Source organism: Meleagris gallopavo, chromosome 2 (genome assembly GCF_000146605.3).
Source record: "Meleagris gallopavo isolate NT-WF06-2002-E0010 breed Aviagen turkey brand Nicholas breeding stock chromosome 2, Turkey_5.1, whole genome shotgun sequence".
In the NCBI taxonomy this organism is placed as follows: Eukaryota; Metazoa; Chordata; class Aves; order Galliformes; family Phasianidae; genus Meleagris; species Meleagris gallopavo.
Genome location: NC_015012.2, coordinates 52,664,878 through 52,677,948, shown reverse-complemented (window position 1 = coordinate 52,677,948; position 13,071 = coordinate 52,664,878). Strand labels below are relative to the sequence as shown.

Sequence of the window (13,071 nt, the reverse complement as noted above, 5' to 3'; positions counted from 1 at the left end):
TTTCTGTAGCTCTGCAACTTCCTTTTGACTTCAGTCCTGAACTCATAGAGCAAACAGGGCTATGAAATTCCAGGGCTTAATTTTGCCAGTGCTCAGCAAGAAAAGATTTTGTTACTCATGATTTCAAGACAAAATTAGCAAATACCATGTCACCTCTGACTCTGAGCACCTTTTTCCCTCAAATTCCTGCACAAGTTTGCTTTTCAGTATGACAAATTTCATACCCAGTGTCTAGAAAAAATCAGGGAAGTGTTGAAAAGCATTTTAGAGAGTGGAGCAAAGCACAGCACACTCAGTTTTAAACTATCATTTATTAAACTGCTAATTGGAAAATCAATTGTTGATGACCTTCCTACTGAAACTCGAGTCAATTGTGCACTATTACTCCCTCTCCAGCCTCTTTTTACCTTCCCTAGACAGAGCACTCACAGTTGTTTTCCTTTCACCCCAAGAGCTCTGCCTTATTTTCTATCTCCCTCTCTTGTGGGCAATTGCACAAAACCTGCAGAGTAAGAAGTCTGATCTGCTTCTGTTGCCCCTTCACTATAGCCTCTCTGTTCATCTTAAGACAAATTGCTCTTTATCACGTCTCTTGGAGTCATAGCAGGATCATCCTTTTTTCACTGAGGTTGAGCTCCACAGTCCAAAGCTGTGCAGGAAGCATATGGAAAATGCAGACCTTGATAGCAAATAACTTTACTACAATTCTCCAGTCTTAATCTCAAGGCCACCTTTCCTGAGCGCTTACGGAGAAGTAGTGAATGCTCTTCTCTTTCACATGCTCAAAAACTTATTAAGTGCTGTATCTTTTGGCTATATCTCTATCCCTTAGGAGAGACGTGTATCTGTATATCTTGTCATGTAATTTTCTGTGCTCCTCTGGATATAGGGTCTGCAGAATTCTGCAGCTGATGCTGTAGGTCAATTTCTCACCTCATAACTGGCTGCACTTAAGAGAACTGATTGGTGAATTGTATGCAGAGCTCTCCAGCTGCATGTATATGTAATCAGGGCTTTATGATGGAAACAGAATTCACACTTGGGGGAGCAGGGGAAAAGGTGAGGGCATAAACCTGCTTTTCAGTGCTCGTGCCCTGTGTATAATGAGGTTGAATTGCCTGGGCCAAGACTGTGCAGTAAGCATGAGAAAAAGCAAACATGTCTTCCACCTTTATCACAGGAACATCATCTCTTGAAATCTGCTTGGGTTTGGCCTTAAAATAATTTAAAAAAAAGCAACAGTGTTTTATAATTTTGATCTTGATTTACAGCTGAAGGGCTGGAATCTGGACTGTAGCATCTGACAAGGAAGTTGGTGAGAGGTTTGTGGGTTGTGGGGAGAAAGAATTTCAAGCAGCCGTTGGGTCAGTTCTTTTAAAAGCTGATTGGCTAAAGAGGTTTTGTTTAGAAAGTGACAAATCTTTCCTAGAAACCTTTTCTTATTACCCAGCAGAGGAAGCAGTGTTCAATGGGTTCAGGAGTTGTCAACTGTTTGTTCAGACTCACATGCTGGCGCCTCAGGTTAGAAACGGAAAGGGATATGTGATCTCCTCTCCCCTTGCAGAAGCTTCACTCAGAAGTAGAATTAAATTGATGTAATTGTCATAGCAAATGAAAAGGATTTATTTAAAATTATCAGTGATACTTTCTATAAGGGGGGGGGGAGGACTATGTAATTAGTGATTCTTAGTAACAGAGAGGAAAAAAAAAATTTAAAAAGCAGCTGGCTGTGTATATGAAAGTCAGCTGCCAATATGAAGATTGTATCATTTATCCAAAGCCCTTTTCCCCTGGATTTTTCCCAGGGTTATTGTCTGTCTGTTTGAAAAGTTCCTTCCCCTTGTCAATATCTAACCTTCCCCACTGTTCTGATGACACGTGTGATAAGGACTGACTGCTGAGAAAATTCAGAGAAAAATGTAACCAGAGCGCCTAACCAAGGTGGCTTCCTTTTCCTGTAGTCGGAAATTGTCCTCGTGGAGGCACATGATAGCCACAGCTCCTGCTGTCTGCCTAAAGCTAGCAATTCAACAGTGTATTATAATCACCTTAGTGATTATTTTTGCAGCTGGATGTGATCAGTTCTGGAGATGAAATGCTTGCTGGATCAGTTAACCAAGCAAACTTCAAAGCTAACTTGGTTAATGTCCTGACTGAATTTCCAAGTGAAATTAGTGAATGTTTCTATGCTGCTTTCCATGTGAGACAAACATAATGTGCTATGCAGAGGCAAAGTGGACCAAGAAAGCAAGCTTTTCATGCCTTTCCACTCAGCTCTCACTGCCCCTTGGCAGTGCAAAGCAGTGCAGAAGCCGGCCTGCTGTGTAGAACGTCACAGCAGAGAGGTTGAACAAAAATGCAAAATTCTATGAGTGACACTTGAAAACATCGTATTTTCCTGAGAGAGCAAATATATTAATGGATCGAAGGGAAGAAAGATCATGCTACGTTCACAGAGTTCTGGCAGTGAGACATTCAGCATAAGTCTTTTTTAAAAAGTGGAAGGGTTTCCCTTTGTAGGAATCTTATGGGAAGTGTCTCAGGATGCATTCAGATGGTAGATGGATGAAATTCCTGGCGTCCATAATAACAGCTTCCTTTAGGGAACCCTGGAGCTTGGAGATCTTGGAAAGAAGGCACTGGAAATTAGTAACTCTTTAACTTGAGTACTCTTTCATCTGCTGCAGACTATCGTTCAGAATCCTGAGCTGCCTACTTATATTCATTCAAAGCACACCCCTGTGATAATTAAGTGCTGTAATCTCCAGCAAAAATTGGCAATAATATTTTTTCCTGGGTCAAGGGACTTTCCTGTGTGCAATGGGACAGTGAAATAATGATTTGCAGTATATGGGTAAGGAGTGAGTCAGCCTGGGAACAAGCAGTGATTGTGTGCTGCTGCAACAATCCAACATCTCTGCTGGCTTAGTGCCAAAGATGGTACAGATGGTAGAGAAACAAAAACTCCTGTTCCCAGACTAAAATTGGCAGATTTTTTCTATGGGTGGCATTTGGTCTCCTGTGATATATCTTTTACAATTGGAGACACATTGTGGTAAAAATAGATCACATGGAACTCCCTACAATATGTAACTGAGTTATAAGACAGTCATTTTGTGATTAGCTTTTAACATTCCAAAATTATACACACTCCAGGCAAGATTCTCCAAACCAGTTTGACTTCAGTGCTCCAGGAAAATACAGAGGTATTACAGAATCACCGAATCACAGAATGGCCCAGGTTGGAAGGGACTTTAAGGATCATGAATCTCCAACCCCCTGCCACATGCAGGGCCACCAACCTCCATATTTAATGCTAGACCAGGCTGCCTTGGGCCCCATCCAACCTGGCCTTGAACACCTCCAGGGACAGGGCATCCACAACCTCTCTGGGCAGCCTGTTCCAGCACCTCACCACTCTCTCTGTAAAGAACTTCCTCCTGACATCCAACCTAAATCTTTCCTCCTTCAACTTAAAACCATTTCCTCTTGTTCTGCTGTTATCTACCCTTGTGAAGAGTTGATTCCTCTCCTGTTTGTAGGCTCCCTTTAGGTACTGAAAGGCTGCAATGAGGTCACCCCACAGCCTTCTTTTCTCCAGGCTGAACAAGCCCAGCTCCCTCAGCCTGTCTTCATAGGGGAGGTGCTCCAGCCCTCTGATCATCTTTGTGGCTCTCCTCTGGACCCTCTCCAACAGCTCTCTGTCTTTCCTGTACTGGGGGCTCCAGACCTGGATGCAGTACTACAGATGGGGCCTCACAAGAGCAGAGTAGAGAGGGACAACCACCTCCCTGTCCCTGCTGGCCACCCCTCTTCTGATGGAGCCCAGGATACCATTTGCTTTCTGAGCTGCAGGAGCACATTGCTGGCTCATGTGCAGTTTTTCATCTACCAGGACCTACAGGTTCTTCTCTTCAGGACTATTGCTTACTAAACAAAAGGCTGAAGAGGGAGAATCTCATTGCAAACAAATAAATAATAATTGCTAAAAAATGACAAGTTGTTGGCTTTATTGTAGGTGTCAGCATTGGACTTTGATGGCAAGTCCATAGGAATAGACTGAGTTTGGTTGGTAGGCCACAACGGAATGCTGAGGAGGGCGCAGTGCAGTGCTAGCTGCCTCTAGCACCATCACACATGCTCAGTCAATTCGAAACCCGCATGCATTACAAGTTATGTGTGCTTGTGTGTGCCTGTGAAGACATGTGGTTTTTGTTATTAAGCAGACATGTATGTTTTCTTATTTAATCATTAAACTTGGGCTTGTGTTATTTTGTAAAATAGTATGTTAACATGCAAACTGCAGAAGAAATATTCAGGATACTCGTGCAATCCTGACAAATTTTGTCATTTTCAGCATCCCAAAGAGCTCACAAAAAGTATGAAATAATTTGCAATGTGTTTTTAATTAGTTCTGCGAGATGTGTATGATTAGTGTTTCTGCTGTTCTGACCACGTGGGGGCAATATACCAGTAATAATTGCCTAAAGAAACAAGTGCCAGTTTGCTAATCCAAGCAAGTGGGTTTACAGAGGCTGCACATTGTGCCTGTGTTTGTTCAGTTTTTCTCGGAATCTGTGAGTTCAATGAATCATAGATTTAGTGGCCACTTTTTTTTTCCACGTGAAAGTAACATAAGAAGTTAAATGTTTTGTGATAAAATCTAAACCACAGATAAAATTAAAAGCACAAGAAAAGAACGGTATGTATTTCAAAACATGAATGCACATTTCAAAATTATAAGTAATTCCGAAATGATCTCATGTAAGCCTGGCTTTATAGTCATGAAAGGAGTAGCAACTATTTACAAAAAATAACCAGGGACTCTCATTCTCCTTTTTGCTTTGTTTTGGGTACAGCTACTCCCAGAAACCGTCATATCTGAGATGCTTGTATGCTGTTTTCTAATTAGCCACTAATTAGCATCTCTTCTTTGTAACTCCCTCTCCATCTTACTGGTAACTGCTGTTGTGTGGCAATGTAACTTGTTTCCCTGACAGAGAAGAATATATTCCCAAAATCTAGCCTACAGTTTTACAAAATAAAAATAGTGATGCTGCTGGTCAGCTACTTTCCTTCCTACTGTATGTTGCGTCATTTAAACAGAAGAGCAGTGCAGTGTAATAGTATAAAAGTAGCTACAGTACGTGTTGTTCCTGAGTGCTTTTAAAGAGAGACGATGGACAGTGTGGCAGTCATGCAGAAAATGTTTTTATTGTAGTGAATTTTCACAGGAGAAAACCAAAACTCTGCCAGCTCCTGAGTCATAAAAGGAAAGGTAAGAGCTAACCAAAATAAGTTCCTACATGTAAAAACATTGTACTTCCTGTTGTCTTTGCAAGGTTATAAGGGCAACACCTGGATATGTTCTTTTCCTTTTTTTGAATTTTACAAATGATCTGCAATTTTAACTAATTAAGACTTGAATCTGGGATGTTTCCTCATGGGATTTCTTTTTATTATTATTTCTCATGAGAGCAAAGCTGAAGACAATCTTTCCTTCTGTTTAGTCTGTCCAGTTTATTTAGACTAAGAGCATCTCAGGCCACTCGAGATTCACTTGATATGTGCCCATAATGACCCTGTAGGGCTTCAGTGGCTCTAAACCCAGGCTTAGTACACAATACTAATGCTGACTCGTGGTCAGATTGTTCTTATAGTTAGCAAGCAGAAGGAAGGAATGGCAGCAGGTTCAAGGGGCTTGATGAAAGAGTGAAGAAATGGCCTAGGTGACAGAATAGCTATTCTCCTGTTGGGGTAACTGCCAACCCACTTCTTAATGCAGAAAATCAGCAAGGCATTGCATCACCTGACACACACATGGCAAATGGCATACAGTCTTCGACTATACAGAAAAGAAGAGGAAAGTAGGACAGGTACTTGGACCTGCCTACCTTTTAATTGTCCTTTTAGGGATATACATACAACATTGTTTATCAACTACTGCCTAGTTTTCCCACAAAACACGTTATGTGCATCATATTCACTCATATTTTTACATACTTTCCACCCACGAACACACACCTCTTTTTAGTGGAAGAACGTGACATGTCAAAGTGACCAACACTTCAGAAGAGCCTCCAAGAAAAAAACGTTCATATGGAGCTAGCTTATTCTGGGTCCCTTGAAACTAGTATCTTACAAAACATAAGCAAGATATCTATCTTTACAACATTTACTTTGTACAATGTAAAGAGGAGAGAGAAGTTTTTAAACATAGGATTCCTTAGCATATTGTATTTGCTCTACCTCAAAAATGGGCTGGCTGCACCGCCGTGCCACATACTCATGTTTGTTCTTTTGATAGGATTCAGACATGGTTCTCAATCGGTACACTCCAGGGGTCACAGGTAAACTCACACGGGAGTTTATTCCAACAGTAACACTGAGAGTTTCAGTTTCTGCATCAGAATCATTCACTGCAGAAACCCTGTCGCTGGGTAAGTCCTTCGAAGCTGTACAGGCTATGCCCTGTGCAAGGCCGGTACATGGATCAGATGGCAAAGCGTCCTGATTTGACACCTTTAATCTCATAGTCTGAACTGTGAGATTGCAGGAGGGAACTTGTGTGGCCACGCAGTTCTTAGTAGCTTCTTCGTAAGAGGGTGGTCTTCCAGGATTCCTCTGGTCTACTTCTCTGAACACTTCATCAGCTGACCTGAAACGTGACCTTCGTTGGTATGGTACATGCATTGGTTTGTCATCCTCGGGACTGTTTTCCTGTACAATTCTGCAGGAGAACTGATCATCTTTCTTTGTGAAACTGTCCCTCTGGAAACCCATGTGTTTTCCAGGCCCCCAACTCTGTTGTTTTGTTAGTGTTTTCCGGTGGTTTGCAAAAGAGAATGACATAGAATGCTTTTTGATCTCTCGCCTAGTCATGTTACAGTCTTCATGAGGCTTGGTGCAAAAGGACTGGGGCCTATTTAAGAAGGTTTTTTTGGGACTAGAGGGTGAAACTAATGGAGAGCTGGTGAAGACTGAGCCATCAGAGCTCTCTAGTGAGCAACTGGAGGATGTTTTGGATAGAGAGTCACTTGATAATTGTGAAGGTAAGATTGCAAGTCGTTTGTCCAGCACCTCATTCTCCAGACCTAGCTGCTTCTGCTGAACTGGAAAACTGTCCTCACTTTTGTTTAGCTTCTGTTTCCTTATTGTGCTTTCAAAACAGTCCTGGAAGGATAGGTCTGGCTCTGAGTACCTCCTGTCCATCGTGTTGATGTCATTTTTGCAATTAGTCAGTGATGTGGCAGAGACACACGTTGGATATCTTCTGCTCAAACCAGTGCTTCTTTCTTTGGGCTGCTCCAGCTCCGAAGTACAGCATTCAGCTTCAGGATCTGGGCTGTCATAGGCAGAGTCATTCTGATGAGTAGCACATAGGTGTTCTGTAGGGACAAAGCACCTGTTAGTTTTTACTGGCCATGTAAGGACGAAAGAGAACTATCTGGAAAATATTCCTGTAGAAGTGCAATACAACACGTTCTTTTAACATTTGTTTCCACAGATGTATTCCCATATCAAACCTAAAAGCAGCAGCCCCAGTCTGTGACAATCCCTAGTCCATTCTCTTACCTGTGGAACTGTCTATATGCTCTGGTGACTCCACAGCCAAGGCGCTGACAGGCCATAGAATGTCCTCCCCAAATATTTCTGAGCTGTTTTCTATGAGGAACTCCACCAACACAGTCACCTGCAGAAAAAAAACCATCTGTTTCAGTCAAAGAGGCTGAAAATATATTGAACAGTCTTTCCTGCTGCTGCCCAATGTCTTTTTACAATGAACGGCTGCACAGAGAAGGATGGCATCTGCCAAAATCCTTGCCTATACCACGAGGCCTGACACCACAGATGGACTGATCTGCCTGATACCAGAAAAAAAAATGCTATCAGCCACAATTTAGCACTCCCCAGAGTGTGTGTGGTTAGCAATGCCCACAGGATACACACTGCAGACATGTGGCCTTTGCAGTAGCAGTGGGATCCCCAAAGATGGGTCTGAGCTGCCCAAGGATTGCAGATGGGAGTTGAACCCACTCACCTTGTCATTCATCTCCTTCTGCACCTCCAGCGGCAACATGCTGCCTGTCCCCGGGCACAGCATGTTTGGGCCTACGCAGATGGCAAGGTTGTTGGCGTCCATCCTGCTGGTGTCAGCGTTCTGGCTGATGCGGTGGAGCACAGAGAGCAACTGCTTGAGCAAGACCAGGTTTGGTCTGGGCAATTTGTCAGCCACGCTAAGTGAAAAAAGACAAAATGAAACGTTAATTCCTGGTGCGGTGGCCGCTACTTCTTTATTTGAGCAAGTCTCAGTTGCATGCAGACAGACAACGCTTCCTCCAGAAAAAGGAATGCCTATGCTTTCACTACTTTGCAGAAGTATCATTGAGAAATCCCCAACAGCAGCCGAGCTTGTGGGTAACTACAAGATCCCGAATTATGAGATCTTGACTGAGAGGAAACATTACAGCATCCTGTGTCACTGAGCAGAGGAGGTGGCATCAGAAGATATTACCAGAGTCTTCCTGAGAGTGCGTGAAAGGCTGTGGCTGTCACACAGCTCACAAAGCCCTTTCTGCCACCTTTCACCTCTGGTCATTCTGAAGGGCATAGCACAGGGCGAGCCTCACTTGTCCAACCCTGTGGCCATCAGGCCTACAGCTCTCACCAACACTTGCTACACCATACAGTGACAACATTCACAATGACACTGTCAGCTCCCTCCTCCTCCTGGCTATAAGTGATTCCTAGAACAATCCCAAATACCTCCAGGAAGTGCTTCTGCTAGAGAAGTGCTTCTCTGTGCTACTTGCTCTACAACCCCCACAGAAACAATTGCAAATGGAGAAACAGGTTTTTAAATGGGACTCAAGTTCCAGAGAAGGTGCTGGCCACTAACTTCTACACCTCTCCATCACACCAAGACTGGTTGCAGAACTTGCTGGTTGCAACACTTACTCTTTCAGTTCTTCAATTTTTTCTTGCTTGCTTGGCTTCTCCAGAGCTAGCATCCACTTGTCATACAGGTCATCTGACAGAAGTTTGGAGGGAATATTTCGGAGGAAGTCCTGCAAAGTCAAAAGACTGAGATGAGATTTTGGACACTAGGGGAGCATGGCTGCTACTTGGGCTCTCTACGAGGCAGATTGGCTGGAGCTACCTGCTCTCGAAGGTGAGCTTTGAGAGCTCTACATCAGCTCTACAGAGAAGCAGGCTTCACAGGTACATACTGTGTGCCCTTACATTAGTGCAGTAAGGGTTTATAGCTATTATCTGCTTCTTGTTCATCCCTAAATCTCAGTGTTCCTCACAGAAGAGGATGCTGAGGAGGAGGAAGTGAGTTTCCTGTCGGCATGCAGAAAATCAGCAGCAGAAATGGAGCTGAAAATCCATTGCAAAAGGAAAGAGCCAAACTTTCCCATGCCTAAAACATTTAGTTTGGTTTCATTCTTTCTTTCACCTGGAGTCCCATCTAAGCCAAATCTCTGCACTACAGTGTGCCTGTGCAAATTGGCTATGTTCTCCTACAGCTGAAAGTCAGAGGAATTTACCTTCAAAACCACTGCCAGTAGGTGCACAGTTTTGCTTTCCAAATCAACATTCCCGCCTTTGTTTAGATCCTCCTTCAACTCCTTGCGTGCTTTCTCATTGGCAGCTTTTCTGAATATCCCTTCAGTGGAAGGTCCTTTCATGTACAATATAGTTAGGAGATCCTGCAGGAAGAAAATAGACAGGGATGGGGAAAATGTTATTGTGAGTGAAGAAAGGTCCTTTAGCAGGCGAACATTTCTTTAGATACAGGAGAAAATAAAATTACTGTAGGTATACTCTGCTTTATATGGACCAGCATCTAGTTCTATCTCCAAGTAGGTTATACTGGTAATAATCTGATTTTTCCCCCAAACCAAATTATTTTTCTACTCCAATGGAGTCATCCCTGCTTCCTTCCAGAAGGAAACAAGAGGTAGCCCCCAAACCAGGCTGAATGCCTAGAAAATATTTCTTAGAAGAGAAAAAAGTCTGTGTATTGGAAAAGCCAATTCAGTGGGAGAAATGTTGCAAGATCATTTTTAACTAGAAGATAAGTCTTTGATTATTTATCAGTGGCAGTCCATAGCTGAATGATATTTCAGGGAAATACAGAAATCCCTGAATGTTTGTGCTCCTGAAAGATTTGTTGATATGACTTCTGTAAAACCACAGAGGTTTATACTGAGCAACAGATCTACTTCTCCCATTCCTGGTCCACAATTTCTCCACTTGAAGTAATTTCCAATGGAAGTTGCATAGAGTGGACAGAACTTGCAGATCTGATCCTTTCTACATCTGGGAGGAGCCCTGAGCTTCTCAGAATTGTGCACGGAGAGGAAACACCAAAACCACTAATTTCCAGAGTACTGTAGCACAAGCACTGGGGATCCTGCCTCACTCTGGAAGCCAGAAGTATGATAAACATATCACTAGGATTGTTTACCTGGACTGGCTTGGGCAGCATGTCATCTTCCCCACAAATAATTGCCAGAGGCTGGCCAAACAAGGTGATTTTGAGGCCAGAGTCCAGCTGCCCTGGGGAATCTCCGCTGGTGGAAGTGCGTCTCAGAGCAAATGGCCACGATATCACCTTCTTTCTTTTCTTCACTCCATCTGCTGCAAACAAAGGAAAATAAAAAAAATCACTTAAAATAAAACAACAGAGTTATGCTTCTCTTCATCTGTGTGCAGTGTTATGTGATGTGGAGTGAAGAGCAGAGGTGTATGTTGAAGCAACAACTCAAACTAAATGGGTAGAAACTGAAAGACAACTAAGTTGTTGCTAAGGAAACAACTGCCTAAACTTTAGAACTCTGACTATCCCTCTAAGGACACCACCTTTCCTGTTTTCTAAGTTTTTTTTTACACTTTAGCCACTATTTCCTCTTAAAGAATGGGAACATACAAGGCACAGAACAGTACATATCTGACATTTATAAAGATTTTTGATTTCGCAGAGGTTTCCGTGATAGCTATCTAAGGTAGATGTGTCACTTGGGCAGCTTACAATGACAGTTTCCACTATGCAGTCTTGTTCATGAAGGAGATACCTCCTCTAGAGCTGACCATCACTTTTGGGCTGCATTGACTTCAGGGTCAGAAATTTCTTAGCAAGTGTTAAAAGCTATGAGAAAGTCACAATGCTATGGAGTCATATAAAACTTGCTTCTGATAAGCCTGAAAAACAGTGTGACAGGACAGCTTGCTCCACTTCTGACCCTGTACCATGCTGGTCTCCTCCCAGTTGTTTGCACCATGAGAACAAACAAGTGCAGCTCTGCTGCAGCTGGGTGTGTTTGCCCTGGTGTGTAATCATATGGGTAGCGGTGACCTGTAGGACCACACCCCAGTGGAGATGCTGCTGTCAGAAAGACATTCACTGATGTTGCTGCCAAGGGCACAAATAAACCTGGCTGTGAGGACCACGGAATAGGGATGCATGGGCAGGCATCACCACCATCTGCACTGAGCAAAGGGAGGCCGCTGCCTCCTGGGTCTGGGCTGCACTGAGGAGCGTGAGGTGAGAGGTTCTACACAAGCATTGCAAGCATTACATAAGAAGGTAGTTTCTTAGTTTGTTTTTAAAACTCACCAGCCAACTGGCAAAATCTGTCCTCGGTGTCAGCTGGACCCAACAGGGGGCATTTCTTGGCATCAGCCTGCAAGAAGCACGTCAGAGTTACAAGAGGGCCTTGAGCAACCTGATGCAGCCACACAGAAACCCATGAAAGGCCCAAGGAGCGAGCAGAGTGACCAGACAGCTGCCGAGGGAGCTCTGGACTCAGCCATGATGCTGCTTTGCTGCCCAACAAGAGTGCTGGTGGCAAAGGACTGCATGGCAGCCACCCTGGCTGCTGCCCGGCCAGTCACAGCCCCAGCGCTGAGTTACACAGCTGCTGTGACTCCAAGAAGCCACAGCAGGACACGAGCTGTCTGAATGTGGGAAGGGGGAACAGCCTGCCCATCTGCCTCCCACTGGCACTGGGGATTTCCTCCCATACTTTCCCCATGAGGAAGGCTCTCTGCTGTGGGATCCTGACCGGCGTGCGCAGCAGGGACAGAGATCTCGCCTCAGTGCCCAGCAAAGAGCTGGGGAAAAAATAACTGCTTACCTCTGATGGGCACTCAATCAAACTCTCCATGTTTCCAGCATTTAGTGTCTTTGACTAGGTAAGAAAACAAAGACCGCGTGTGAGTTATTTAGTGCTACAGTTTAGAAATCAGTGCTTTTCAAAGTTGCTCTGTTGACAGAGCTGAGATAATGACACTCACAGTATTACAGCTGCTAAGCACTTTCATTAGGAGTTTAACTGTGGGAGCTCTGCACTGTCTGGTTCCTCAGGTCCTTTTGTTTGCCTGCTTATTGAACAAGGAACAGACAAAAAAAAAAAAGAACTTGGTAAAGCTGCACCCTTCTTTCCTTCTTTTCCTTTCTGCCCCACAAGCCAGCCAAGCATCTCAGCGCAATCCTGACCAGAAGGATCGCCCACCCAGTTCAGCCATAAAGCAGCACTCGCTGAAAGCTCCCTCTGTAATGCCCTCAGTCCTGTGCTCTGTTTCCCCCTTCATTCACTCAGACAAAAAGCAGCTTTCCATTTTTAATCCATGCAAAAATGAGCAAGCAGTGACAGCTATGTGGGACTGTTGATTTGCAAACACAAAGCTAACAAGCCAGTCAGCTCTGCCCACGAACTGTTGGTGCACATCTCTGTACAGCTGCGCCTGGGGCTCCCCCAACCGCACCCCAACAACGCATGTTCGTCCCCAGGCTTTGCTTACCCAAGGAGCGAGTCCCGCTGGAGCTCCTTCACCTCCTGTGGGCTGCAGAGGACAGGGCAAGCAGCATCATTTCCCTGCCGCTAATCCTTTGGGCAGGCGCAGGCGACTAAACAGTTCTACCCCACGTGTGCTGCCTTATATAGTGCAGAACAGCAGGTGGAAATTCACAGGCAGGAAGAAGCATCATGGGGCAGGACTGAGATGCTGCGACATTTCTGGCTTCCTCTTTCCTTTTAGAGGAGCTCTGTGTTGGTTTTTTTT

General features: G+C 44.1%; 1 protein-coding gene across 3 annotated transcripts; it reads right to left on the bottom strand.

Moving 5' to 3' along the window:
* Positions 1-4,792: 4,792 nt before the first annotated feature.
* TAGAP (T cell activation RhoGTPase activating protein) lies at positions 4,793-12,958 on the bottom strand. 3 transcript variants are annotated; one of them, XM_031552483.1, is made up of 10 exons: positions 12,811-12,958; positions 12,304-12,387; positions 12,144-12,197; positions 11,624-11,690; positions 10,475-10,644; positions 9,552-9,713; positions 8,959-9,068; positions 8,042-8,237; positions 7,576-7,693; positions 4,793-7,388 (listed from the first exon to the last, which is right to left on the bottom strand). In XM_031552483.1, exons 2-10 carry the CDS (start codon positions 12,328-12,330, stop codon positions 6,211-6,213), a joined length of 2,082 nt encoding a protein of 693 aa, XP_031408343.1. In that variant the 5' UTR covers positions 12,331-12,387; positions 12,811-12,958; the 3' UTR covers positions 4,793-6,210. The 3 variants fall into 3 exon arrangements, with proteins under 3 accessions (XP_031408343.1, XP_010705576.1, XP_010705575.1); XM_010707274.3 differs by having other exon boundaries at positions 4,799-7,388; positions 10,475-10,647; positions 12,304-12,390; positions 12,811-12,957; XM_010707273.3 differs by having other exon boundaries at positions 4,800-7,388; positions 10,475-10,647; positions 12,811-12,956.
* Positions 12,959-13,071: the final 113 nt, after the last annotated feature.